Consider the following 23015-nt stretch of genomic DNA (forward strand, 5'->3'; position numbering starts at 1 on the left):
ATACATACTGTGGAAACTGCCACAGTAAAATTAAATTTATAAGAAATCCAATCTATGTTAAAGGTAAGAAATGCACAGTTAAGACATCCAAACAACCGTAACTCTGTCCTATAGTGACCTCATGAAATAACCATACCATGACTGAGGGATTTTAGAGTTTGTCATCCCAGACTTCATTAAACTGATTTTTAAGAGTCACATTAGATTTAATATCCCCCCCTTGTGACATCACTAAAGGTCAAAATTAAGGTCAAGTTACCAGCATACAGCATGAGCCTTAATATCACTTAATTAAAGTGCTTTGTGTGAGAATCTGCCACACAGTATAATGAAATATAAAACAAACTCTCTGGAAGAAGCATGTTTCTGCTGGGCGGTGAGAAAGATTAGGAGGCTGATAGCCCATCTCCCCATTCCTGCCATAACAGTCTAGAAGCATACTCTAGCCTCCAGTGATGTCCCAAAACTCTGAGCTGTGGGGGATAAAGGAGTTAGGGTTTGAAAGAGGTGTAGTCAAAGGAGAGAGCCTGAGACATGAGGCTTGGTAGAAGAGGCCTGAACTAAAGTGGTAGTCAGGCCCTGCTAATATAAAGCTAAGTTAGCAAAAGTCAGGGCGTGAGCAGAAGTCAGGGCCTGCCTGTGCACAAGTTCACAGAAAATGCTAAGAACAGGGCTGGTATTGCAAAAAACACTTATATTCTTAAGACATGCCAGGCACAGAACACTCATGTAAACACATTCAATAAGGACGGTATCAGAACACCCTGATACCCATATGGTACAAACACACTCACCTCTCAGAGATAAGATCAGGATGACAACGTGATGGATAGAGATGTTTTGATCGAATCAAGTGTACGAGATAAAGGGTGGTAACTAACCACATCAGAGGGGGAATATGTAATTTGTCTGTACTGGTGTATAAATAGGGGTCTCAGAGAAAGTGTCTTTTGCCAGCCGAGGCAGGAATGGAAAGTCCCACCATTTACTGAGCGGGTCCATTGTTACAGGAATACATGTTGTAGTGGCCCTGTCGAGTCTACGGGATACTAGGACCGTGCTTCATCATCAATAGACATGGTTGGGTGCCTTTGCTACTGAAACAGTTCTGTGGTTTTATTGGGCAGTTTGATCGAGGTCTGCTGTGTCGGCTATCTGCGCATAGCTGTGGCAGCATACTGAAAGAACACACACACAGCGCCAACAACCAACTACAAGAGGTTGTACCAGAGCTGATAATGGAGTTCCACAGTCATGGGCTCACCAGCCAATTACGTAAACTAACTGTTGCACCATTCTTCATGCAGACTCACAGAGAAGCCTTCTCCCCTTCCACTCGGTGTCCTCTGACATGTATGTGTGTGTACTGGGCTCTGCAATTCTCTGAGGAGCTGGTCTCAGCAGATAAGTGGATTATTGACTTTACAAGGCCCATGATGCTCACACAAATACTGTCTGGGCAAAGGAGAGTCATTCCTCCTCCCAACTTGTGGGTAGTATTCGGTCACCTGCATGGAGAACAAGGAAGGCCCCAACACATTCTATGTAGGGCAAGATGCAGGGGAGTAGAGTTAGACAAGAGTGTGGCAGAGGGAGGTAAGTGGGACCATCCAGAAATGGTTACCGTCTGGAGAAAAGGTTCTCTTGTCTACAGCAGTACTGCAGCAACTGAGTTCTGCATGACAGGTTTCCCTTGTGGACAAGCTGGGTCTTTAGCACAGGGGGGCAGTTTGCTGCGCAAGGCCCTGTCTTTACAGTGACAAAAGGCAAGAGCACAGCCAGGCTGCAGGTAATACTAAAGCACACAGCCCTGCTCTAGAACAAAACAAGATTTCTCCTTGTGTCCAAGCTCCTGTTAATCACAAAGCAAGGCAGCCCACTCAGCAGTTCCTGTATTACAGGACTGCTACAAGTGTAGATGCCACCCCTCTCCAATCTACAGCCATGGGAGGCAAATACCTGCCCTGCCCTCCCGCCCCCGAGATTCTTCCAATACTTTCCCTAGCATTAGAAAGTACAAATTCCTTCCACAGGCAGTGCCTGTTTGATGAGCCTCCTGCAGCATTTCAAACCAGCAGTTCACCATCAGAGATCCACAAGTGGACTGCCAGCTGGGGAAGCTGATTGCTTTTGAGGTAAGTGCCCCCTCATCCCCCTGCATTCAAAGGTAGGAAGAAGAATAGAGTGATGCTGCCTCAAGAACAGCTCTACACCGCAGAAAACTTGTCTGAACTTAGGGAACCATGGGCAGTTCACTAACTGGAGTTGCTGCAAGAAGAGACTCCAGAAAGAATGGAGTCAGAGTGTGCACAGAAGGTGACGGGAAGAGCTTTGTTGACACTTAATATAGGCCAAGAAAGATTTGTAAGGCTTTCCTAGGAACAAGACTCCTATGATGCTTTCCAATTAAGATTAAACTAACTTCAGAGAACAGAATTTTACTGAGCTTACAGTAACCCTTAGCATAACTTTCAAAAATGTTGGAGATGTTTTAGCAATGTACTAAAAGAAAAATATAAAATGAATTGCAATGGCACAGGGAACCTTCAAAATAGCCTAAAGTAAGAAGTGTGTACCAAAAAGAGAAAATAGATGAGGACCAGAATGATACCTAATAAAGGTGACAAAGGTATAACTGCCCCAAACTCACAGGGGAAGTAAGACCATCAGCAGTCTAGCCACAAACTGTCAGTGAATTATAGGAAAGGTATTCCTCAACTGTTGGTAACTACATGCCTCTGGCATGTGCTGTCTTTACTGTTAATCAATAAATCCAATCAAAGCTGATTTATCCAAGGTTTGTTATTACTGAACTAATATAATATAATCAAAGTTAAATATGTTATCAATTTGGCTATTGATCATTTACAAATTGATAATTATTGACAACTGATAGAGGGTCAGAGTTGTGCCAAAAGATCAGGAGAACAGTCAGTAGCATGGGCAGCTGCTGGAGACCATGCTCCTGAAACAGCTTCAGCACCAGCTCTTCCTGTCATCCCATTAATTGGAAAAGGAAGATCACCAACCCAAAGCCTCTAAAAAGGTGTTCGAACTACACAGATAGCAGTAAGACCCTCTATATCTACATTGGGGCAAAGTGTGTTGAGAAAATTAAGACACAAAGGAATTTCAGCTACATGGCCAGAAGAAAATATTTTGCTCAAAGCTATGTCAAAAGACCTAGCTAGCATGAATTCCATTCTGGGCATTGTTCAGTTGACCCTGTAGTATCTTGACTGCATGGACAGCAGAGGATGAAGAGCAGATTTCAGCTTTGAAGAATCAATCCTCAGCTGCACAAGACAATGAGACCAAAGCAAAGGTTGGTGGATCTACAAAACAGATCTCAGTGCTGCAACCCAATCCCCTGAGGACATGGAGAGTTAAGGTAGCTGAATTCCTTCAGTGCACACTGCAGCAGATCCTAGAGCTGCCTAACAAAGGCAATACAGGTCACTGGCATCACTGACCAGGAAAGGGGCCAGACTCCCAGTGAAATTCCTTTTCACTGCTGCTACTTAGATTAGGGGAAAAAAGAGTCACAATGATCATCAGTCTCAACACCTGCATAACATAAGTCAAAAAAAGTCAGCAAATGATTCCTGCATCAAGCCCATAACTTCTGTTAAGCTAGTACATTTTAGAAAGACATCAATTCTTAATTTACAGTGATGGAGATTCCACCATACCCCTTGGTAAATTGCTCCAATGATTATTTACTCATGTTAAAAAAATTGTGTCTTGTTTCCTGTTTAATTGGTCTAACTCGAACTTCCAGCCACTGGATCATATAATGCCTTTGTCCATCAGGTTAAATAGCTATCAGAAACCTTCTCACCATGTAGGTACGGATAGGCTGTGATCAAGAATCTTTGATAAATAGACTGCGCTTCTTAAGCATGTCAGTGTAAAAATAGTTTTTCCAGACAAATCATTTCTGTATCTCTTCTCTGAATCTTTTGTCAACTTTACGTGTTTACTGGAATACTGTGTCTAGTTCCTGTGATGGTCTTATCAATACCATCTCCCTACCTACATTGTTGTTTATTAGTAAGGCTACGTTTTAGTCACAGGTATTTTTAGTAAAAAAGTCATGGACGGGTCACGGGCAGTAAACAAAAATTCACAGCCTGTGACCTGTCCATGTCTTTTTACTATATACACCCCTAACTAAAACTTGGGTGAGGATGCTCCGGGGAGGGGGAGACGACCTGAGACCCCGCTGGTGCTAGGGAGGGGGTGGGCGAAGAGAAGGGTTGGTGAGACTGGCAAGTTCCCTACCCGGCTCCACGTGTCCCGGCAACGGACGGGCAAGGGGGCTCTGTGCGCTGCTCCCACCACAAGTACCAGCTTTGCACCTCCCATTGACTGGGAACTGCAGCCAATGGGAGCTGCAGGGGCAGAGCGTGCAGGAGCAGGTAGCGTGCAGAGCCCCCTGGCCCCTCAACCTAGGACCTCCTAACCCCTGCCCCATAGCCCCCCTCTCACACACTCAAACTGCTACTGCTGGCCTGGGGCTGCCCAGCTCAGTCAGCCCGAGCCAGCATTGGCCACTGCAGAAGTCATGGAGGTCATGGAATCCGTGATTTCCGTAACAGACTCGCAGCCTTATTTATTAGCCATTTCAGTGACAGAAGAGCACAAGTTGCTAGAATTCAGTTTGTTATTCACCATGGCCTTTAAGTTCCTTTCCAGGATGCAATCCCACATCCTGCAAGTGTCATCTGTACTGTTTGTTCCTAGATTTGCATTTGGCTTTATTAAAACTGACTGAGCCCAGCTTACCTAGCAACCTAGATAGTTCGGTATAATTGACCGGTCCACCTTATTTACAACTACAGTTTGTAGCATATGCAAATTTCCAAACACATATATAAAAATACTATGTAGTCTGTAGGACCCTATTCAAGACACATGCACTGGATGACTCCCCATAAACAACTACATTTTGAGTTCTGTTAGTTAGCTTTATTCCAGTTAATGTGTCATGTGGATTTTGTATAGTGCTGATATTTAGTAAGAATATTATGCAGTACTAAGATAAATGCTTTATCAAAGTCTACATATACAATCTTTGAGGGACCCCACTAGAACAATGGCATCTGATGACTGTCCATTAACAATTACATTGATGTTAGCCTGTTTTCAATACATTTCACATGTTATATTAATTTTGATATCAGAATGTCATGCAGTATTCTACAATGCTTGACTGAAACCCAGTAAGATCAACACATTTACAATTTCATGAAAAAGTGGTATCAAGTGTGTCTGACAGACCTGTTTTCCATTAAATCATGTTAATTGACAGTAACAATGCTACCATCTTTCAGTTTTGTAACAGCCATTCCATTACTTTTGCTTGGTATCGGTCTTAGAGGCTTATAACATAAGAACAGCCATACTGAGTCAGACCAAAGGTCCATCTAGACCAGTATCCTGTCTTCCGACAGTGACCAACGCCAGATGCCCCAGAGGGAATGAACAGAATAGGTAATTATCAAGTGATCCATCCCCTCTTGCCCATTCCCAGCTTCTGGTAAACAGAGGCTAGACACACCATCCCTGCCCATCCTGGCTAATAGCCTCCATGAACTTATCTAGTTCTTTTTTGAACCCTGTTATAGTCTCGGCCTTCACAACATCCTCTGGCAAGGAGTTCCACAGGTTGACTGTGCAGTGTGTGAAAAAATACTTCCTTTTGTTTGTTTTAAACCTGCTGCCTATTAATTTCATTTGGTGGCCCCTAGTTCTTGTGTTATAAGAAGTAAACAACAATTCTATCATATTCCCCCCTTAGTCTTTTTTCCAAGCTTAAAAGTCCCAGTCTTATTAATCTCTGCTCATACGGCAGACATTCCATACCCCTAATCATTTTTGCAGCCCTTTTCTGAACCTTTTCCAATGCCAACATATCTTTTTTGAGATTGGGCAACCACATCAGCACACAGTATTCAAGATGTGGGCATACCATAGATTTATATAGAGGCAATATGATATTTTCTGTTTTATTATCTCTCTCTTTCTTAATTATTCCCAACATTCCTTTAGCTTTTCTGACTGCTGCTGCACATTGAGTGGATGTCTTCAGAGAATTATCCATAATGACTCCAAGATCCCTTTCTTGAGTGGTAACAGCTAATTTAGACCCCATCATTTTATATGTATAGTTGGAATTATGTTTTCCAATGTGCATTACTTTGCATTTATCAACACTGAATTTCATCTGCCATTCCGTTGCCCAGTCACCCAGTTTTAAGAGATCCTTTTGTAGTTCCTCACAGTCTGCCTGGAACTTAACTATCTTGAGTAGTTTTGTATCGTCTGCAAATTTTGCCACCTCACTGTTTACTCCTTTTTCCAAATCATTTATGAATATGTTGAATAGGACTGGTTGCAGTACAGACCCCTGGGGGACACCACTTTTTACCTCTCTCCATTCTGAAAACTGACCATTTATCCCTAACCTTTGTTTCCTATCTTTTAGCCAGTTACCAATCCATGAGAGGATATTCCCTCTTATCCTATGACAGCTTACTTTGCTTTGGTGAGGGACCTTGCTAGAGGCTGTCTGAAAATTTAAGTACACTATATTCACTGGATTCCCCTTGTCCACATGCTTGTTGAACCCCTCAAAAAAATTCTAGTGGATCGATGAGGCATGATTTCCCTTTACAAAAACCAAGTTGACTCTTCCCCAACAAATTATGTTCATCTAGGTGTCTGACAATTTTGTTCTTTACTCTAGTTTCAACCAGGGATCACCTCTGGCTCCATTTTTAAAAATTGGCATCACATTAGCTATCCTCTAGTCATTTGGTACAGAAGTGGATTTGAATGATAGGTTACAAACTACAGTTAAATGTGAAATTGCCGAATTACTGAGTTCCTTCAGTACTCTTGGGTCATCATATCTGGTCCTGGTGACTTATTACTGTTTAGTTTATCAGTTTGTTCCAAAACCTCCTCTAAATGACACCTCAATCTGGGACACTTCCTCAGATTTGTCACCTAAAAAGAATGGCTCAGGTTGGGAATCTCCCTCACATCCTCAGTCGTGAAGACCAATGCAAAGAATTCATTTAGTTTCTCTGCAATGGCCTTATCGTCCTTGAGTGCTCCTTTAGCATCTGGATTGTCCAGTGGCACCACTTGTTGTTTAGCAGACTTCCCGCTTCTGATGTACTTAAAAAAAAAATTGCTATTACTTTTCGAGTCTTTGGCTAGCTGTTCTTCAAATTCTTTTTTGGCCTTTCTAATTATGTTTTTATACATCACTTGCCAGAGTTTATGCTCCTTTCTATTTTCTTCACAAGGATTTAATTTCCACTTTTTAAAGGATGCCTTTTGGTTTCTCACTGCTTCTTTTACTTTGTTGTTTAGCCACGGTCGCACTTTTTTTGGTTCTCTTACTATGTTTTTTAATTTGGGGTACACATTTAAGGTGAGCCTCTATTATAGTGTATTTTTAAAAGTTTCCATGCAGCTTGCAAGGATTTCACTTTTGGTACTGTACCTTTTAATTTCTGTTTAACTAACTTCCTCATTTTTATGTAGTCCCTCTTTCTGAAATTAAATGCTGCTGTGGTGATTTCCCTGCCATAGGAATGTTAAATTTAATTATATTATGGACACTATTACCAAGCAGTCCAGCTATATTCATCTCCTGGACCAGATCCTGTGCTCCACTTAGGATTAAATCAAGAATGGTCTTTCCTCTTATGGGTTCCAGGATTAGCTGCTCCAAGAAGCAGGCATTAAGGTGTCAAGAAACTTTATCACACATTGGTACCTGCTTTGCGTTTTGTCAAAATCGGTAGTGAAAGCGTTCTTAAAACGAACAACATGCTGGGTCGTCATCTGAGACTGCTATAACATGAAATACATGGCAGAATGAAGGTAAAAAAAGAATAGGAGACATACCATTCTCCCCCAAAGAGCTGAGTCACAAATTTAATTAACACTTTTTTTTTTTAAATGAGCGTCCTCAGCATGGAAGCACATCCTCCAGAATGGTGGCCGAAGCACAAAGGGGCATACGAATGTTTAGCATATCTGGCATGTAAATATCTTGCAATGCCAGCTACAAAAGTGCCATGCAAATGCCTGTTCTCACTTTCAGGTGACACTGTAATTAAGAAGTGGGCAGCATTATCTCCCGTAAATGTAAATGAACTTGTTTTTCTTAGCGATTGGCTGAACAAGAAGTAGGATTAAGAGGACTTGTAGGTTCTAAAGACAGGTTTCAGAGTAGCAGCTGTGTTAGTCTGTATTCGCAAAAAGAAAAGGAGTACTTGTTGCACCTTAGAGAGTAACAAATTTATCTGAGCATAAGCTTTCGTGAGCTACAGCTCACTTCATCGGATGCATTCAGTGGAAAATACAGTGGGGAGATTTATATACATAGAGAACATGAAACAATGGGTGTTACCATACACACTGTAACGAGAGTGATCACTTAAGATGAGCTATTACCAGCAGGAGAGAGGGGGGGAAAAAACCTTTTGTAGGGATAATCAAGGTGGGCCATTTCCAGCAGTTAACAAGAACGCCTGAGGAACAGTGGGGGGTGGGTGGGAGATAAACATGAGGAAATAGTTTTACTTTGTGTAATGACACATCCACTCCCAGTCTTTATTCAAGCCTAATTTCATGGTGTCCAGTTTGCAAATTAATTCCAATTCAGCAGTCTCTCGTTGGAGTCTGTTTCTGAAGTTTTTTTGTTGAAGAATTGAAACTTTTAGGTCTGTAATCGAGTGACCAAAGAGATTGAAGTGTTCTCCAACTGGTTTTTGAATGTTATAATTCTCGATGTCTGATTTGTGTCCATTTATTCTTTTACATAGAGACTGTCCAGTTTGACCAATGTACATGGCAGAGGGGCATTGCTGGCACATGACGGCATATATCACACTGATAGATGTGCAGGTGAACGAGTCTCTGATAGTGTGGCTGATGTGATTAGGCCCTATGATGGTGTCCCCAGAATAAATATGTGGGCACAGTCGGCAACGGGTTTTGTTGCAAGGATAGGTTCCTGGGTTAGTGGTTCTGTTGTGTGGTGTGTGGTTGCTGGTGAGTATTTGCTTCAGGTTGGGGTGCTGTCTGTAAGCAAGGACTGGCCTGGCCTGGCCTGTCTACGCTACCAGCACTCCCAGCTATCTTCGAGACACCACTGACTTCCTGAGGAAACTACAATCCATCGGTGATCTTCCTGAAAACACCATCCTAGCCACAACGGATGTGGAAGCTCTCTACACCAACATTCCACACAAAGATGGACTACAAGCTGTCAGGAACAGTATCCCCGATAATGTCACAGCAAACCTGGTGGCTGAACTTTGTGACTTTGTCCTCACCCATAACTATTTCACATTTGGAGACAATGTATACCTTCAAATCAGCGGCACTGCTATGGGTACCCGCATGGCCCCATAGTATGCCAACATTTTTATGGCTGACATAGAACAACGCTTCCTCAGCTCTCGTCCCCTAATGCCCCTACTCTACTTGCGCTACACTGATGACATCTTTATCATCTGGACCTATGGAAAAAAAGCCCTTGAGGAATTCCACCATGATTTCAACAATTTCCATCCCACCATCAACCTCAGCCTGGACCACTTCCTGGACACTACGGTGCTAATAAGCGATGGTCACATAACCACCACCCTATACGGGAAACCTACTGACAGCTATACTTACCCTACATGCCTCCAGCTTTCATTCAGACCACACCACACAATCCATTGTCTACAGCCAAGCTCTACGATACAACCGCATTTGCTCCAACCCCTCAGACAGAGACAAACACCTACAAGGTCTCTATCAAGCATTCTTACAACTACAATACCCACCTGCTGAAGTGAAGAAATGGATTGACAGAGCCAGAAGAGTACCCAGAAGTCACCTACTACAGGACAGGCCCAACAAAGAAAGTAACAGAACACCACTAGTCGTCACCTTCAGCCCCCAGCTAAAATCTCTCCAGCGCATAAGCAAGGATCTACAACCTTTCCTGAAGGACGACCCATCACTCTCACAGATCTTGGGAGACAGGCCAGTCCTTGCTTACAGAGAGGCCCCCAACCTGAAGCAAATACTCACCAGCAACCACACACACACCACACAACAAAAACACTAACCCAGGAACCTATCCTTGCAACAAAGCCCGTTGCCAACTCTGTCCACGTGTCTATTTAGGGAACATCATCATAGGGCCTAATCACATCAGCCACACTATCAGAGGCTCGTTCACCTGCACATCTACCAATGTGATATATGCTATCATGTGCCAGCAATGCCCCTCTGCGATGTACATTGGCCAAACCAGACAGACAGTCTCTACGTAAAAGAATAATTGGACACAAATCAGACATCAAGAATTATAACATCCAAAAACCAGTCGGAGAACACTTCAATCTCTCTGGTCACTCTATTACAGACCAAAACGTCGCAATATTGCAAAAAAAAAAAAAAAAAAAAAAAAAAAAAACTTCAGAAACAGACTCCAATGAGAGACTGCTGAATTGGAATTAATTTGCAAACTGGACACCATGAAATTAGGCTTGAATAAAGACTGGGAGTGGATGTGTCATTACACAAAGTAAAATTATTTCCCCGTGTTTATTTTCCCCCCTACTGTTCCTTACACATTCCTGTCAACTGCTGGAAATGGCCCATCTTGATCATCACTACAAAAGGTTGTTTTGTCTCCCCACCCCCCCTCCTGCTGGTAATAGCTCACCTTAAGTGATCACTCTCATTACAGTGTGTATGGTAACACCCATTGTTCCATGCTCTCTGTGTATATAAAATCGTCCTTCTGTATTTTCCATTGCATGCATCCGATGAAGTGGGCTGTAGCCCACGAAAGCTTATGCTCAAATAAATTTGTTAGTCTCTAAGGTGCCACAAGTACTCCTGTTCTTTTTGCGGATACAGACTAACACGGCTGCTACTCTGAATAATATCTCCATGTGTGTGCTGCCAGAGGCCTGATTCAGCAAAACAGGGAGAGGGAATCCAGGCTAGTGGAGCAGGCAGGTTCAGTGAAATCCCAGCACATCAGGTGGCATCCCAGACAGTGGGGTGGGGGGTCCCATCTGTTACAGGTATACCCTTCCTTTATCTCTAAAATCCACTTGCCTAAAGTGATAGACATCCATTCATAGTAGAAATGAGACAGGGTCAAAAAGAAGGTCAGGTAGTAGGTAATTCATGAATTGGCTTGCAGCTCTTGATTTTTCTGTCAAACCTGTGGCCTAACATTTGACAAAGAGAGCATAATCAAAGGATGCTTTATCTTCGTTTGAGGTTTGAACACACTCGCTGAGACTGTGAAGATGACTTGTTGCTGTTAATATTTTCTCCTCTAGCCATAATAAAAGACGAGGAAGACAGCAAATAAAATTGTTTGTGTAACCTGAACATGGGACCAGAAGACTCTTTTATAAGGTTGTAAGAGACTCCACTATCTTGCCACACCAACACTTTCATCAGTGGAACATTTCCCTTCTATTTTCTTGATCTGTTGTACATAATCAATTTGAGTCACAGGCTCTTCTTCCTCCTCTAGTAGTGTATCAGGCACTAGGATGGAAAAATGCTCTCTATGGAAAGGGTGACTAGGCGAAGACCAATATAGCCAAGCCACCAAATGCGGCATATGCCAATCCTGCCAGCTACTGAACTCTGGCAATGTGTCATTTCCTGTGGGGTGAGATAACTTTAGACTGCGTTCTGAGGCACAAAAGTCTTGATTAAAGCAGCTAATAGACTTCCGTAGCTCTGACCCAATCCAATCTTGGATCAGATAAAGAAATTATTGGAGATATGACCAATGACAACATCTGAAGAACAGAACGAGGAGATGGGAGAACCTAATGGTGTCTTCAGTGGTGGAAAAAAGGTATCTGAGGAGCTCCCTTCTAAGAGAGAGATGGGAAGATTTATCTTATTTCTAAGCATATTTTTAGATTTTTATCTATTTACATTTTCAGTTGCAGGAAATTATGGCTTGTCAGACAATTATTTAATGACAGGCACAGCTTTAAAAAGTTAAAGCTTCATAACCACTGAAACTCAAACTGTCAACACTATATGTGAAAATATACAAATCAAACTTTAGTAAGTTCTGAAGCAGATTTTCCACTTGCTTATCATAATTCCTAGTGCTGAAGTCACTGCAACCACGGATGCACTACTTGAAGAAGTGGTACAGGTCATGTGCTATTATTGTTTCAGGTTTGGCATCCACATACTGCAGAACAAAATACTTTTCCATAAAAACTTTGCAGCTTCAAACAGTCATATTACTGTTGACATTGGTGCTTTCTTCCACTTTTGATAGTGTCATATCTTTTGCAGCTTTTAAGTATATGCACTGTGATTTGTTTCTAAGAATAGGATTGCTTAAAACCATATCCTACAGTTCATCTTCAATAGGTGCTTTCAGAGCCTCTCTGTTGAGCATTTGTTCCTGCTCAATCCAGTTCAAAACAGATATTTTTCTGTACTTGGCTTCTGCATTGGCCATTGCCACCATGTTGCTGTCCCATCTTCAAGGCAATTTATGAACTCCAACTGATTTGCACAGTTTACAGTTGTAAAATTGGTATTTTTCTTTTGCTTTTACCTTTTGGTTCTATACAGTCTGGGTGTAGCACTTGATGTAATACACGTCATATGCATGGGTGTCTTTTGGGTCAAGGCACCTACTTAACTTTACTTTCCTTGCAACGTTCTTTCTAATGTAGCTTCTCCTGTGTTGAAACTATGCTTAATGCATCTAAAACGCATGCACAAATACGAATTAACCACATACACCTCTACCCCAATATAACGTGACCCGATATAACACAAATTCGGATATAACTAGGTAAAGCAGCGCTCCGGGGGAGCAGGACTGCGTGCTCCAGTGGATCAAAGCAAGTTCAATATAACATGGTTTCACCTATAATGCGGTAAGATTTTTTGTCCCGAGGACAGCGTTGTATCGGGGTAGAGGTGTACTACCTTTCAAGAAAAATGCTCCAACAAGTGAATTGCTCAAAGAATTTCATCATTGCATGGCATAATGAAGCTGCTGCCTCACACTGTTCAGTGGAGTTTCTTCTTAGTTCCACTGAGAAGGCTGACATTAAAATTATCTTGCATGCTACCAACGTAACAGGGAGGTGCTAACGCTGGATTTTTGCACAAGACAGATGTTCTAGTGCTCTCTGAGAGATGCCAAAAATGCCTTCCACAAGATTCCATTTTTCTGCCTGATTCTGAGGAACAGAATCACTGTAAATCCCTCACAGTTTGGTCCCATCACTTGGCCCGATAAAAGCAACCATACTGCCAGGTTTCCACGCCCCTTCAGGATGTTACGTTACTGTAAGGCTGACTGGAAAGATCAAATTATCTTACTGGAAGCCATTTGATTCAGCCTCCGAAGAGTCCTCCTCACTCTGAAGATGCTTGGAAAAAGCCGAGACAGTCACTGATGAGGTCATAAATGCACTGGAGACATTCATATGCAAAGTTTAAAATGTGAAGACCAACATTACAACACTTGCAGAGCTACGCTGGTGGATGTTTTTCAAGAAGCAGACAACTGAAAAAATATGCCAACATAGAGTGAATTTATACTTGCCATTGAAAGGGAAATTATCAATCAACAGAACACATCAGGGATGATTAAGCACATCCAAAACTATCCTCCCCTATAAGGCATGAATGGGTTTTGGGGGATGGACTTATCACACCAGTTATGTGTGAAATATCACGTGGTCCCAAATCAATCCTTCAGCTAATCAAATGCTTTTGTACAAAGACCAGATGCTCACTACCCTGCAAATGTCTGGCCAGCAGCCTGCCTTGTACAGAGAGTACAAGTGCAGCATGGATGAGGATCAGTGTGACTGTGTGTCTAGCAGTGGTGACCTACATGGCAATGACACTAATTATGACTTTGATGAATAAGTGTTTTCAGTACTACATGCCACGGACAAATTCCGTAGGATTAGCCAAGATCAATGTGTTTTTTTGTTTTGTTTTTTTCTAATGTAAGCAAGGTATACTGGTATTAAATTTCCTAGAACTTATATCTACCTAACTGTTCTACGTTTGTCATGTTTGGTATCATTGTTTTCGTGGGACAAAGGGCTTTCAAATTATACCAAACTCAGTACAATGTTGTCGGAAATGGGTTATCAAAATTTCCACCAACTGCAAGACATGGAGCTCGTGAGAAGGGGATCAGGGGATCAGTGAGCATGTCCCCTCTGCCATGCGGCAGAGGGTGACACCACTGAAATTACGATTATGTAGATTTTTGTGAATCATATGACATCCCCACTTACCTTTCATTCATTAACTTGCCCATAAAATGAGATTTTACGACATTACACCCCTAGACTGAATAAGATCCAATGGCTAAAAGTTGACAGTAGACAAATTCAGATGAAATAAGATGTACATTTTTAACAGTGAGGGTAATTAACCTTTGGAACAACTTACCAGTGGTTGCGGTGGATTCTCAATTATTAGAAATCTTTCAATAAAGATTCGTTTTTCAAAAAGATATGCTCTAATTCTAACAGGAGTTACTTCAGTGAAGATCTAGGGCCTACGTTATAAAGGTCAGACTAGAGGATCACAGTGGTCCATTCTAGCCTCAAAATGTATGGGCTATATGAATGCTTAGCTTGCAAGCAAGCTGGGGTGTAAATCTACCCCACACTAGCCTCCCGGACACTAAGCATCCATGTAGGTCCTGCTACTACACAGTAAAAGTTCCATAGGATGCTTTGATCTAAGCACACTACAGAATTCTTCGTTTGTGGCAGCAGGGTCTACACAGACACTTAGTGCATGTGAAGCTAACATGACGTAGATTTATACCCCTATTTACCAAGAATTAGGTGGTCATACAGACAAGACCTGTAACTCAGCCATACCTGAACAAACTTTCACAGGACATGCAAAAAGCACATCTCTAGCCCCAAGGATTTATTTCTGCATTATTTCAAAGACCAGTTGTGTACAACTGAGGTGTTGACACCTTCTCAAAAAACTTTCAAGAATATTTTATAATGGAAAGTGTTAGAGAACCTAAATATAGCAACTGCTACCAGCTCCCCATACAATTTTTAAGGCTACCTGGACTATTTAGACTCATTCTCCTTCCACCTACAACCCTGGCTATACTTTCAGCAGCAGACTGACACAGCAATTACTTTCAGTTCTCATTTTCTAATGAGAAAATATCAGGAGCCTAATGTAGTTTTTACCATATGAAGTGAGCTCAAGTGGCCACAGGGCAAACGAAGCTGCTGAAAGAAGACCTGGGCTCCTGTGCAAAGCAACAGCTACAATTAAGATTGCCTGAATATTTCCAGTATAAAGGCTCAGTATAAGCACTTCTTCACAGAACACACAGTCAACCTCTAAAATTCATTGCCAGCAGATGTTGTGAAGGCTAGAAGTACAACTGGGTTCAAAAAAATAATTAGATAATCCAACAATTGCTATTAGCCAACATGGTCAGGGACACAAATCCATGCCCTGGGTGTTCCTAAACTTCAAGCTGCCGAAGCTAGGTCTGGATGATGGGATGGTTTAGTGGTTAATTGCTCTATTCTGTTCATTCCCTCTGAAGCATCTGGCACTGGCTACTGTCAGAAGTCAGCATACTGGACTAGATGGACCATTGGTCTGACCCAGTATGGCTATTCTTATGTTTTACGAAGCGCTCAGAACCTGCCCAAACTTTCTTCTTTTGGGCTAGAAAGACAAGATGGGTGAGGTAATATATTTTTATTGGACCAAACTCTGTTAGTGAAAGAGACAAGCTTTGGAGCTTACATAGAGCTCTTCTTCAGGTCTGGCTGACATTTCCTGGACTTGGTCTCTGCCTAAGCATGATTTTTTTTTAGTTCTTTTCATAAAGAAAAGTTCAAAATATGTTATGCTATTCAATAACTGCACTCCACTTCATACAGTGAAGTCATAGTCAGTTTGGGGGTTTGTAAAGGTAGAAAGTCTCCTTTTAAATGTATGTAGTATTTAAATTTCTTTGTAAACAAAAATTAGAAGGCTTTTCCTATCCCTTGTGTGTTTGTAACAGTCTCGAGTGAGCTCAGTAGCCACATCAGACACGCTCAAGCATTCCCCTTTCTCTATTTTCAACAGTTGCAGGTTTGTTGCTGCAGCAACAGCTATATGCAAGCATTCTTTTGCAAACCTGGGAAAGAATACAGACATGAACTCCCCTCAGATCAGAGCCTCATGTTAGTGATAGCATCACAACAGACAGGAAGTGAAAATCACTACCAACAAGAAATAGTGAAAAGGGGGTGAGAGTGTCTGGGTCAGGTGGAACCCTGCAGCTGGGCTCTAGGAGGGTAAGGAGTGAGAGTGTCTGTGCTGGAGGAGGTTGGGGGGACTGCAGCTGGCCTTGAGGGGGAATAGAAGATACTTAATTTAGCAAAATATACTGAAATACATTCACTAATACATTGAGCATAATTAGAACTACAGTTATCAAATTAAAATTTAAGTACAAGAACATTTTTTTGTTTATTGCTCACTCACAGATTTGCAAAATTTGGTAATCTGCAAAGTGATGAGATTCTATTGTACTCATTTTAAGAGATTGGTACACCAAATTAAACTTACAGTACTAGCCTGCCAAGTACCAGAAGGACATCTTCACATTCCGTAGTCAAGTATGGTCGTGCATTAGCAAAGCTTTGGATGGAGATTCGATACACTTCCAAAAAAGGCAAAATATGTTCCGATGCACCCCGGTTTCCAGCATATTGTAATAATGTCTGAAAGAAAACAAGTTTTATTATTATAATTTTCATATGAAATTTTACATCTAAATGCAAAAATATACACACTATAGTAATGTTAAGACTACACCGTAAAAAAATCATGGAAAAGACAAAACTCCACTGTAAAAAGTGACTGGGAAAATGGCAACTTTTTGCTCAACAGAAGTTCTCCATATGCAGTCTCCTAAGATAAAAAGTATTAAAAATAAGCACTGAATTACTTTTACTAATTTTAATCCTGTTAGTGTGGTAGAAGTTCTACTTCAGAGTGAACTGGATTCTATAGTGACTCATGAATTAGAAGAACTGTTAACTAAGATCCAGTTAGAGGGGCAAATTCTGCCCTCATCTTCATCTGTGCAACTCATTGGACCTCAACACGGATATACAAGTGTAACACAGCAGGATCTTCATTGCTAGTGAGAATTCACAAACAAAATAAAATACTTTAAATTACAGAGCAAGATTACAATGCCATTAGATAGTATAAACATTTCAATACCTTCACAAAATGGATACGAAGTCACTGACAGAGAATCATCATAGAACCCAAAGTGATGCCACTGTTAAGCAGTACTTCTAAAAGGGGAATCATACACCCATAGCTCAGTCCCGTGTGCATGAGCGATGCAACACAGCTAGGCCTAGCACAATTAGAGGGTTGGTTTTTTTAAAGCGAGTAAATATTTATTGCTAAACATTGATGTCACAATACACACAATTAAAAATGTACAGATAAGCAAAGAAAGAAAAATGCTACTTAAGAGTTTGATTTAAGGTTATTTACTTTGTATATTTTGACATGTGATGTTGATAATTTGTCTTTTACCGGTTATAAAGCTTTAACTTTTTGAATCTCAACATCTACTGTCATTAAATAGTTGTCTGACAATCTGCCACAACTGTGAAAATTCAAATTCATAAAAATCTAAAAAAAATACTTAAACATTGATATTACCCACTGAAATTATAAAAAAAAAATGTGCAAAGCCTAAATACAGCCAAGTTGAAACCTAGAGTTCATTGGGTGCAAGGCAGCTTACTTCGACCTAAGTTCCTACACTAAAATTTCACTCCCGCTGACATAACTCATCCACTATGCCAACTTTACTCAACCTCAATGAGAGGCATAGTGTGTAGGTCAACGTAGTTAGGTTGATGCAATATAGTGCAGATACTGTGTTATTTAGGTGGACTTTAGCGGACTCCAGGAGGTGTCTCACAACGCCCCACCTTGACTGCTCTGGTCACTGTTTTGAACTCCACTGCTAAATGGCCAGGTACACACCCCTCCCCTTTAAAGCCCAGTGAATTTTTGAAATCCTATTTCCCGTTTGCCCAGCTTGGAGAGCACACCTAGCAATTGCCCAGCTGACCATACTGGCTACACACTGCAGACACACGCCCATCTGGACTACTCAGTAGGTGTTGGATCTCCTCAGTCTGTGGGGAGAAGAGACTGCAGGCACAGCTCGGATCCAGCCACAGAAATACTGACATGTGGGGAGAAGACCAATTAAAGAACAAGACCCAAAAACTAAGAGTTGAATATAAACAAATTTGGACTAGAAATAATGTACAAGTTTAACTCTGAGGGTAACTGACCATTGGAACAATTCACCTAGAGATGTGGTAGATTTTCCACTTGAAATCTTTAAACTGAGACTGTGGGCAAGTCTACACTTAAAACACTGCATCGATGTAGCTGCACCAATGCCACTGTAGCGCTTTTACGCTGAAGGGAGAGAGCTCTCCCACTGGCATAGTTAATCCACCCCATGAGAAGGGACAGCTATGTTGGCAGAAGATGCTCTCACAACGACACAGTGCTGTCCACACCAGCGCTTAAGTCAGTATAACTATGTCGTTCAGGCACATTTATTTTTCACACCTCTGAGTGATGTAGTTATAGCAAAGTAACTTTATAGTGTAGACCTCCCCTGTATCTTTCAAAATGAAGTTATGGATTTGCTAAAGAAATTACTAGGAGAAATTCTATGGCCCACATTATGCAGGAAGTCAGAAAAGGTCAACACAATAGTTCTTGCTGACCTTAAAAATCTTTGAATCTATATATTTTATCAAGTAACTGCACCTCTATAATAGAACATTATTCTGGAATGCATAGTGAGAAAGTAGATAGGTATTTGTTATTTCTAAAGTGGTTAGAGAATTGTTCTGACTCATTCTTTCCCTAACCATTGTCGATTACAACAGGTGTAATAAAAAATTTGAACTGATACTTGTTAGGATATAGATATTCAGGCCTGTCTGTAAAGGCCTATACTCTAAGAATTTAGGTGTATTCTTATCACTTGGCTAGTTCTAGAAGTATAAAAGAGAGAATCAAAATCACTGTCTGCCAGTGTAAAGTCCTTCTCTTACTGTGACAGTCTGAGGCCCTGTTCTTAGGCTAAGGCCTTTGGCTAAGCAACAGAGGCAGCCATAAGCTAGTCACATTGAAATAAGATGCTACTGGGCTGTTAGGAATACAATCCTGTCCCGATAGTGCCCTTCACCTCCAGAGAAAGGGAAGTGCCTAGAAGATGTAAAAGGAAACCTAGTTTGATAGCATCCTGTCTGGCAAGAACTCACTTATCAATAGCTGGGATGTGAAATCCTCGCTTCTGTATTGTTTTGTCATTATAGTTCCCACTTTGCTATTGTTTGTCTGTATAATCTCGGTCTGGTTCTGTGATTGTTCCTGTCTGGTGTATAATTCATTTTGCTGGGTGTAAGCTAATTAAGGTGGTGGGATATAATTGGTTACATAATCATGTTACAATGTTAGGATTGGTTAGTTAAATTTCAGGAAAATGATTGGTTAAGGTATATCTAAGCAGAACTCAAGTTTTACTATATAGACTGCAGTCAATCAGGAAGTGGGTGGGGGAAATGGGAACAGGGAATGGGGGTGGGGAAATTGGAGTCATGTTTGGCTAAGGGCAGGAATGGGAACAGGGACACAGGTGTAAGGCTCTGTGGTGTCAGAGCTGGGAAGGGGGACACTAAGGAAACTGGAATCATGCTTGCTGGAAGTTCACCCCAATAAACATCGAATTGTTTGCACTTTGGACTTCCGGTATTGTTGCTCTCTGTTCATGCGAGAAGGACCAGGGAAGTAAGTGGGTGAAGGAATATGCCCCCTAACAATACCGAACACAGAAATTGTACCTTTGATCTTCTGATCTAAGAACCTTCCAAAATCCACATGGCCATCTCCAAACTATTTGTCATGTCAAGTTCAGAGATCAAAAGTTGCCTATGGTTTGATGACAATGCAATAATGCACAGCAAAATGGATTTATTCTGCTTCAAGTTGCCTGGGTGCGCTCTAGCAAATTGATGCCAAGCTAGTAATTCTGTAGCAATGTCCTTTAAATAAATAATTTAACTTATATTGACTACAAAAAAACAAAAAAACAAAACAAAACAAATTCATGTAATTTCTTTGATATCAAAAACATCTTACTGGATCCTTACATTTTCAATATGATGCAAATTGTACCAGAAACACAACTGCATTAATACTCAAAGTAACAGCTAGAGAATTCTGTACCCACAGATGCAGTTAGCTATTACAGGTAAAACATTAACTGGACGTTTCTCCTGAAATGAGCACCGAAATTGCTAACAACGTTGACATTTAGATTGTCAATTTGAGATTTAAAACTTCCTCAGAACTATTAATTAAGACAACGCTGCCACATGTATACCTTAATGCTGACAAGGGGAGAGCGAAACAATTTTTCTTAAAACAAAGCTTTCATTCTGGGGCACCCATTCGAGGACAAAAATACAAACTCACAGTACGCACAAACATTACTGATCAATTGTGTGCGCAAATTCAACACTTTAAATGCAAAGTAGCTCATACATCAGAATTAGAAGAAACTCCAAATAACAGTTCTCCTCTACAGCGGGCTGGGAGGCAAGGTTACACTCACCAACACAAATGGCTATGTCAGAAAAGGCTATTTCTAAACGTTTAACTCGCCCGGACTGATGCCTCTGCGCTGCAGCGCTGGCAGCGATAGGCTTTCCCAACACAACCCCTCTGAGCTGCCGGGCTCCCAACGCGAGAAGGGTTCCGCACGCACAAGCGCTGCGCGGCCTAAGGCAAAAGCTGCCCCGCTCTACGAGGGACCACAGCCCCCGCCCGCGGTGCTCCGTGCGGGACCCCCGGGCCCCGCGGCTCCCGCCAGGCCCGGCTCCCACCTGGCAGAACCCCCGGCAGTAAGTCCGAGACGAAGACTCCGAAACCTCCTGTTCGCGCAGCTCCGCCTGCAACTGCCAGAGACGGGCGCGAAGCGCGACCACTAGCCGCTCCATATCGGGGCGCGGAGACGCCTCAGCCTCTGCGTCCGCCATCTGCACTCGTCCCCACCGCGCGTAGGCAGCGATCACGTGATCAGGAGCAACCTGATGACCTCACCGGCATGGAACGGAGTCACATGACTCACACGTGACTGGCAAAGCCAAGCGTTCACGAAACCACGTGATCAAGGAATGAGGCAAAACAGAAAAACGTTTAAATAGGTGACGTTCTAAGGCAGCGCCATATTGTTAACACGTCTGTTGGCCCCGCTTTCAACCGTCCTCCTAGGCTGTGCCGCTAGAGACCCCCCCAACCGCCGCGGGGGCGCGCGGCGCGGCTCATGAACATGTGGACGGGAGGAGTCACGCGCTGCGACCAGTGAGGGCCGGGGAAGCGGGCGAGGAGTGGTCGCCCTGGTTATCTTTGTACCCCGCCTCCCCCCAAACCCTTCCCTTCTGCGAGGCAAGCTAGGGATGGAGCCTGGGTGCCAGTGCCCATAGGTGCTGGCATTAGGGGTGTGCGGCGTGCTGCACCGCCCCCTGACTGGAAGTGGGTTCCATTATATGCAGGCTTTACAGTTTGGTTCAGTGGCTCTCAGCACCCCACTATAATAATTCTTCCAACACCCTTGCCAATGCTTGTGTGTCACATAAGCCTGGAAGCTATGGACATAGGTGGTCCGCCAGCAAAAGGTCCTGAGAGCCAATTCTGCTGTATCTCAGCAGCCAGTATGCGGTGTGTTCATGGCACCACTGCCAAATTCTCTTACACCAGCAGGAGATGGGTTCATACTGCCATTACTGCTGTAACGCGGAGGCCAGCAAATGGTAGGTTCATGATACCACTCCCTCTCTAGATTCATTTACTCATTGCACTGTATCTCAGAGGTTAGATGGTAATGTGTTCATGGCACCACTGCCGCTGTATCTCGGAGGAGGACAGGCAGTGGGCACATAGTACCACTACTACTGTATCTCAAAGGCCAACAGGCTATGGTTCATGCTATCACTGCAAGAGTATTTCCTAGTCTGGCAGGCGGGGGATTCATGGCACCACTGCCGCTGTATCAGAGAGGACAGCAAGCAGTGGGTCCAAAGTATCTCTTAGCCCACCTTGTGCTGGGTTCACAGCACGTCTGCTGCTGTATCTCAGGCAAGCACTGACTGGGCTCATAGCACTACTACTACTGTATCTCAGAGGCTACCAGGCGGCGGGCTCATGGTACCTTTGCCTCTGTATATCAGAATCCAGCAGGGGGTGGGTTCCCGGTCATTTAGGCCAGCAGGCGGTGGCTTCATGGCACCATTGCTGCTGTATCTCTTAGGCCAGCAAGCGTTTGGTTCATGGTGGCACTGTTGCTTTCTCTCACAGTCCAGCAGGCAGTGGGTGCATGACACCACTGCTGCTGTTTCTTACATGCTAGCAGGCCGTGGGTACATGGAACCATGCCAAAGTATCTCCTAGGCCAGCAGCTGGGGGGCTCATGACAGGTCTACCACTGTATCTCTCAGACCAGCAGTGGTAGGTTCAGGGCAGCACTGCTGAAGTATCTCTTAGGCCATAATGCAGTGGGATCATGGTGCCACTGCTGCTGTATCTCAAAGGACAGCACAGCGTGGACTCATCCCAAAATATCTCTTAGGTCAGCATGCGGTAGGCTCATCATGCTACTACTGCTGTATCTCAAAGGCCAGCAGGCAATGGGTTCATGGCACCGCTGCTGCTATCTCTCACAGTCCAGCAGGCAGTAGGTTGATGGCACCACTACCACTGTATCTCAAGCACCAGCAGGCCATGCATTCATGGCACCACTGCCATTGTATCTCACAGGCCAGCAGTGGTAGGTTCAGGGCAGCACTGCCAAA

General features: G+C 42.7%; 1 protein-coding gene across 3 annotated transcripts in view; it reads right to left on the reverse strand.

The window, feature by feature from the left end:
* RLF (RLF zinc finger) overlaps window positions 1-21236 on the reverse strand; it is a 106799-nt gene extending 85563 nt beyond the window's left edge. For 2 of the 3 annotated variants that reach the window (XM_084609670.1, XM_084609674.1), the window contains exons 1-2: window positions 21051-21228; window positions 16672-16826 (exon numbers count right to left, since the gene is read on the reverse strand). In XM_084609670.1, the coding sequence (XP_084465796.1) occupies window positions 16672-16826; window positions 21051-21203 (308 nt within the window). In that variant the 5' untranslated portion in view covers window positions 21204-21228. Of the gene's footprint in view, window positions 1-16671; window positions 16827-21050 lie in introns of all 3 variants that reach the window. The other variant, XM_084609671.1, reaches the window with a different exon arrangement.
* Between the last annotated feature and the right edge of the window lie 1779 nt (window positions 21237-23015).

The sequence above is a fragment of the Lepidochelys olivacea genome (assembly GCF_965140295.1).
Source record: "Lepidochelys olivacea isolate rLepOli2 genome assembly, chromosome: 19".
NCBI classification, from domain to species: Eukaryota; Metazoa; Chordata; order Testudines; family Cheloniidae; genus Lepidochelys; species Lepidochelys olivacea.